General features: G+C 36.0%; 2 protein-coding genes across 2 annotated transcripts in view; both read right to left on the reverse strand.

Annotated features, from left to right (window-relative positions):
• Positions 1–4,495, reverse strand: part of LOC109352988 — an 8,485-nt gene extending 3,990 nt beyond the window's left edge. The window contains exons 1-3 of the mRNA XM_019595174.1: positions 4,304–4,495; positions 3,475–3,578; positions 1,127–1,386 (exon numbers count right to left, since the gene is read on the reverse strand). Coding sequence (XP_019450719.1) covers positions 1,127–1,386; positions 3,475–3,578; positions 4,304–4,492 — 553 coding nt within the window. The 5' untranslated portion in view covers positions 4,493–4,495. The remainder of the gene's footprint in view (positions 1–1,126; positions 1,387–3,474; positions 3,579–4,303) is intronic.
• LOC109352989 lies at positions 4,706–5,365 on the reverse strand. Its single transcript, XM_019595176.1, has one exon. The coding sequence runs from the start codon at positions 5,363–5,365 to the stop codon at positions 4,706–4,708; it is 660 nt and encodes a 219-aa protein (XP_019450721.1).

Genomic DNA, 6,874 nt, shown 5'->3' on the forward strand with positions numbered 1-6,874 from the left:
AGTTTTTTTTGTGCGAAAAATATTGAAGATAATTCTGGATTGGGCCTCCCTATTTTATCTCCTATTGTTAGTGATCCTATCTCTACAACTTGTATTGAATTAAATGAAGCTGGAGGTGGACAGGTTATTGCACCATTGCCTACTTTGGATTTAAATGATAAAGGAAGGAGTAGAAAAAAGAAGTGTTCAAAGGCTAATTTAAATATGCATAATCATTTTTTTGCATCCATAAGGCCAAAATGTGGTAGGAAGTCTAAGAGGAAGCTCCCAAAAGGGAAGGAAAAAAACGTATGTGGCCTTGGTGTGTGCATTGGGACAAAAAATTCCTCAAAAATTCCGAATTTTCCTATTGGGGATTCTGAAATTGTTCCAAATTCTCTATCGGGTGAAGATGAAGACCTCAAATATGGTGACAATAATGCTTTGAAAATATGGGAATTAGGCAAACGCTTGGGAGTTTCGTTTGAAGGGGAGGACAAGGTTATTGTCAAAAGAATTGAAGACTTGGAGGAACGGGATAGGATTGGTTTTTTTAATTCTAACCAAGGGGATCGTGAAGGTAATCAATGAATTGCCTCTCTTTAAATGTGAGGGGGTTGGGGAGTAGTTTAAAAAAAAGAGGTGTTAAGGAGTTAATTAGAAATAACGATGTGGATTTTATCGGTATTCAAGAAACAAAGTTTGAAGAGTGCAATGTGAATCTTTGTGCTAGCATTTGGGGGAATAGTGATTGTGACTGGGATTTTATCCCATCAGTTGGGAGGTCTGGTGGTATTCTTAGCATTTGGGACAAAAATAAGTTCCACAAAATTGACTCTTATGTGGGCTCTGGTTTTTTGGCTACTTTGGGAACTTGGATGGATGGTCAGGTAACTTGCTGCTTGATTAATATTTATTCACCTTGTATTTTGAATCAAAAAATTCAGCTTTGGGATGATCTCTTGCATTTGAAGCATAGTTTGGGAGATATTATTTGGTGTTGTTTTGGTGACTTTAATTCTATTCGAAGTGAGTCTGAAAGGAGGGGAACTGTTGCTGGAAGTTGTAGTAAGGATATCCGTATGTTTAATGACTGGATTAGGGGGATGGAATTAGTAGATATACCCCTAATTGGGAGAAATTTTACCTGGTACCAATCGGGTAGTGGAGCTATGAGCAGGCTTGATAGATTTCTCATATCCCCGGGGTGGTTTGTGAAGTGGCCAGACACAACTCAATGGGCTTTGAATCGAGAATTTTCTGATCATTGTCCGATCGTCCTTAGGCAAAGAAAAGTGGAGAAAGGTTTGATTCCTTTCCGATTCAATAACTGTTGGATTAAGCATCCTAGCTTTGCGAATGTGGTCTCTAATTCTTGGAGTGAAGTCTTGTGCGGTGGGTGGAAAGCTTTTATTGTAAAGGAGAAATTAAAAGTTTTGAAGGATGGAATTAAGGCGTGGAATAAGGAGTCTTTTGGATGCTTAGATACCAAGTTGGGACGACTGTCTATTGCTATTCAGGAGCTGGATTTAATTGGAGAAAATTCGAGGTTGTCTCTTCATCAACTTTCCTCTCTCAAAAAGCTAACGGCTGATTGGTGGGAAACTGCAAATATGAAGGACAACTTGCTGAGGCAAAAATCTAGATGTAAATGGTTGAAGGAGGGGGACGCCAACACTAGTTATTTTCATGCTTGTATCAATAATAGGAGGCGGAGGAACCAAATTAGAGGTATCTGGATTAATGAGGTGTGGTATGAGGATGATTTGGTAATGAGAAGGGAGATTACAAATTATTTCAAAAATCTTTTTTCTATTCCAAACTTGCTGAAGCCGAAATTGGAAGGTGTTCAATTTCCAATGCTGAATGATAACCAACGGTCTTCTTTAGATGTTGCTTTCTCGGATGAGGAAATTAGATTGGCGGTTTGGAGTTGTGCTGGTGATAAGAGTCCGGGGCCAGATGGTTTTAATTTCAGATTCTTCCAGGAATTTTGGGAGGTGGTTAAAAAGGACATTATTCTCTTTATCAAAGAATTCCATGTTAATGGTAAACTCCCAAAAGGTTTGAATTCTTCTTTCATCGCTTTAATTCCAAAATTAAATTGTCCAAACAAAATACAGGACTACAGGCCGATCTCTTTAGTTGGGTCTTTGTACAAAATTCTTGCAAAGATTTTGGCATCTAGACTTAAAGGTGTTATGGGCTCCTTAATCTCTCCTTCTCAGTCGGCTTTTATTCACGGTAGATATATTCTGGATGCTCCTGTGGTTATTAATGAAGTTATTCATTCTGCTAGTAAGGATAAGGATGGTTGTTTTTTGTTCAAAGTTGATTTTGAAAAAGCTTATGACTCTGTGGATTGGACTTTCCTTGACTTCATGCTTAGCCGCTTTGGTTTCTCGGTAAAGTGGAGGAGTTGGATCTCTGCTTGTCTATCCTCGACCACTATGTCAGTTTTGGTTAATGGTAGTCCAGCAGGCTACTTTTCTGTCTCCAGAGGTCTTCGACAGGGAGACCCAATGGCACCTTTCTTATTTCTTATGGTGGCAGAGGGTTTTGCAGGGTTGGTTAGACAGGCGAGGTCAATTGGTGATCTGGAGGGCTACAAGATTGGTAGAGGTGGTGTAGAAGTTTGTGATCTTCAGTTTGCTGATGATACTGTTATTGTGTGCAAACCTTCCCCTAAAAACCTTCTTTGCTTGAAGACAATTCTTAGATGTTTTGAGTTAGCTTCAGGTTTGAAGGTTAATTCCAATAAGAGCTCTCTTTATGGTATAAATGTGTCAGAAACAGTTATGTCAGGTGCTTCAAACTTCTTATTCTGTAAGATTGGCTCTTTTCCCTTCACTTATCTGGGCGTTCCTGTTGGGGCAAATCCGAGGAGGATTGCTACTTGGCATCACATGACTGAGATTATCAAAAAACGGCTAGCATCCTGGAAATGCAAACATATCTCTTTTGGAGGTAGATTAACCTTGTTGAATTCTGTTTTATCTAACATTCCTACTTATATGTTGTCTCTCTATAAAGCTCCCAAAAAGGTCTTAGCGAAAATTGTCAGCTTGCAACGTAGCTTTCTTTGGGGGAATAAGACAGGTGGTAAATGTATTGCTTGGGTGGCTTGGGATGTGGTTTGCACACCTAAGGACTTAGGTGGCCTAGGGGTTAAAGACCTCTTCCATTTCAACCATGCTTTGTTGGGGAAATGGAGATGGCGTAGGCTTCAAGACAAGGATGCTTTTTGGGTGAAGGTTATTAACTCAAAATATGGGTTTGATTGGTCTATGCCAACAATTGCTTTTGCTTCGACGTGGTGGAAGGACTTAGAAAGAGTGGGCTCTCCTAACGGGGTCATAGGTGGGTGGTTTGATGAAAATGTTTTGAAGGAGATTGGTACTGGTCTTCATACTCTTTTCTGGCATGATACTTGGGTGGGCAATCAGAATCTTAAGATGGCCTACCCTAGATTATTTCGTCTTGCTTCAAACCAACACGCTTGGGTGGGGGATAACGGCTATTGGAGGGATGATGTTTGGTACTGGGAAATCTCTTGGAGGAGAAGTCTTTTTGGCAGAGAGGAATCCATGGCTCGAAATCTGCATGACTTGATTCATCATCATTCCTGTAAAAGAGATGTCATTGATTCTTGGAGATGGGGTCTTGATAGCTCGGGTGACTATGTGGTTAAAACTACTTATTTGGCTCAATTGAATCATCAACAATCGCCTATAGGTAAAGAGCTTAAAAATTGTTGGATTAATTGTGTTCCTTCAAATATTGCTTGTTTTGTTTGGAAACTTATGAGAAGAAGGCTCCCAACAAAGGATGAATTATTTAAAAGGAATGTTATTGTGACAATGGATGACATGGTTTGCAAGTTATGTAATAATCATGTTGAATCCATTGATCACTTATTCATATCTTGTGACTTTGCTTTAAGTGTTTGGAAGGGCTTTTATTCTTGGTTACAAACAAATGTTGTAACTACTTCTTCAATTATGGAGTCTTTCAAGCATCATGAATCCCTGAGAAGTGGTAAATGTGCAAAATTGTGGAGAATGCTTTGGTTTGCCGTCGTCTGGTCTGTGTGGCTTTTGAGAAATGATATCATCTTCTTGGAGAAGGCGCCGAGTTATGTGAACCTTATTGATCTAATTCAAACTAGATCTTGGATTTGGTTTAACTCTTTTAATTCTAAAAATTCTGTTTCTTTTGCAAGTTGGTGCATTGATCCCAAAACTTGTATAGGACTTCATACTACAAAGTTGACGTCTTGATCTCTTTTGTATTGGGTGGGCACCCCTTGTGCTCATTATAATACAATTTTATTTATCGAAAAAAAAAAATCAGCAACACTTTTATATAATCCATCAACACTACCCATTGAAGAATTACATTGTAACAAACGAATAACTGCACCTAAAGGAAAAGTGAGAATACTCAAAAGGAAATTTGCAAAATCTTCTTTCCCTTGAGCACACAATAACTTCCCGTCCGATTTTTGATACATGATCTTCACATAAACACGGGTACACTGTTCATCACTAAAATCACCACTCGGGGACACTATGTAACCACCAGATTTCTGCGGACAAGGTTTCTTACGTATGAACAAATCTGTCAAAGGTGTGTTTGAAACCAACGAACATTTCAACAAATCAATTAACTGCAAAGAAGATAAACAAGTCAGTATACAACTCAAACTAGAGCTGTTGTTTAAATCTCAGAAAGTTTCAATGCAAAAAACCTGATTCTGAGTAACATTGACTACAATTTCCTTCAGAGAAGACATGTCTTCCATGCCCATTTTCTTAATGATAGAGAACATTGTATCAAACGACATTGGATGAACACACAAATCATCAGTGACCAAAAAACATGAACTATTCTTAACAAAACCATCGAAGGAAACACGGCTTTTAGGGGCAATTTGGTTTTCCAACAATTCCCCACAGCTGCATTTTTTATTTTTAAATGTGCTACACATGACACTGCATGCAACTCGACATTGCAACAAGTTGTTGCATACATAGTACTTTGTAGGCTCAGTGTCATCAACATTAATCTTCATGCTTCTACAATAATCTTCCATCGGATTCCTTGGTTGCAATAGCATTTCTTTGCACGTATCTTTCCACATATATTCTTCACCAATATTACCAACACTTTCATAGAGTGAACTCAATGATGCAATTTTAAGTGGACCCATATCACACTCCTTAGCCACAAGTCTAGCAATGGTTCCTAAAGGAAGTGTTAAGAAGCTAATCAGAACATCAACAAAATCCTTCCCTACTTCAGCAAACACTACTTTGTTTGTCTCCTTATGTACCATAAGTTTCAATGACAATTGAACCTGCTTCCTAATTCCAGAAGCTTCCATTCTCAAGAACAAAAATTTAGATAGTTACGAAAGGTTGAACATTTTATAAGCATACATTCGGAGGTAAAGAGACCCCATTGGAGTTGTAAAGTTTCATAATTTATTGTACATTATGAATTGTTTCTATGATTGGGGCTGGTGGAAAGCAAAGGTCATGTGGAACTATTAGAATTGTTTTGTGCATTGGAAAGGAAAGAAAAATGATGAGGTTATGTGACTTCTAACTCCTGAAGTTTCATCAAAGGAATGCCGGAAGCTTATGAAAAGAAGTTAAAAGTAGGGCACATTTTAGTAATTCTTTGATATAGATGAAAATTTGTATTTGTTAACATCTAATTTTCTTCAATAAAAAATATTTAAAATAATAATAATTTTTCAAAAAATATCTATTCAATAATTTCAAAATTAGAAAATAACAAATTAATTAGAAGGTTCTAGATTGTTTTTGAGTTCAAAAGTAAGAACAAAACAGTGATATTTGTCTCTTTATTTTTAATAAAAAATTGACTAGACAAACACACTTTTATTAATTTATTGCACCCTTCATTTTATTAATATAAATAAATTTTGAAAATTAATAAAATAATGAAGTTTCGAGAAGATTGTGAGATAGTTATTCATGATTATCTCAATGAAATTAAGAATAGAAAAATCAAAATTAGGATAGTGATTTGAGGGAGTGATTATCAAATTTCTAAATAGGTGCTTATCATAAGGCTCACATATCCAATTATAAATAGACCTTGAGTCCATAGTTGAACATACCCAAAGAAAAAGAAGAGAAAAATACAAAAAATGGTAAAGAAAAACACTTAAGAGAGTTTCAATGGGATTGCTCGAAATTTATGCAGCTACTCTTTTCGTTTGTTCACCATCTCCCTTAGTGTATATTCAAGTGTAATTATATGGTACTATCAACCACCAATTTGCATATGTATGACTTCTTTCTTTTCTTATTTTAGTAATAATAACTGGCTACATTATAATATCTACATGTTATAATTACTTTTTTAATAACTATGTTATATATTATATGTTATAATAACTATATATTAATTACTATAAGCATTTTTATTATGTTATCCTTTATTTTTTCTTAAAAAATATCTTAAATAAACGAGTTGTCTATTTATTATTACTAGCGTGTTGACAGGCGTTATTGTGTCTGTCAACCCGCTTTCCTATTGTTTGCAATGTGTATTTTGTATGTTATAAATGTCAAATATAGTATTTTGTACAAAATATTGTAATTTGCAGTTGAGTTTATTCGATTTGTGTAATTGTTAATTTTTTTAAATTGAACATTCAAATAATTGAGTGACTCGCAATTATTTGTGCAGGTGAAATTTATGATTAGGGCGAAGTCGGTGAAATAAATTTTATGAGGTTTAGAACGTAATGTGTAAGGTTGTCATGAAATGTTTTTCAACTACATAAAGTAAAAATTAAGTAATTATGTAATGTGTTGATAGACACTCTCATGTGTGTCAACCTGCATTCCTATGGCTT

The sequence above is a fragment of the Lupinus angustifolius genome, chromosome LG07 (assembly GCF_001865875.1).
Source record: "Lupinus angustifolius cultivar Tanjil chromosome LG07, LupAngTanjil_v1.0, whole genome shotgun sequence".
Taxonomy (NCBI): domain Eukaryota; kingdom Viridiplantae; phylum Streptophyta; class Magnoliopsida; order Fabales; family Fabaceae; genus Lupinus; species Lupinus angustifolius.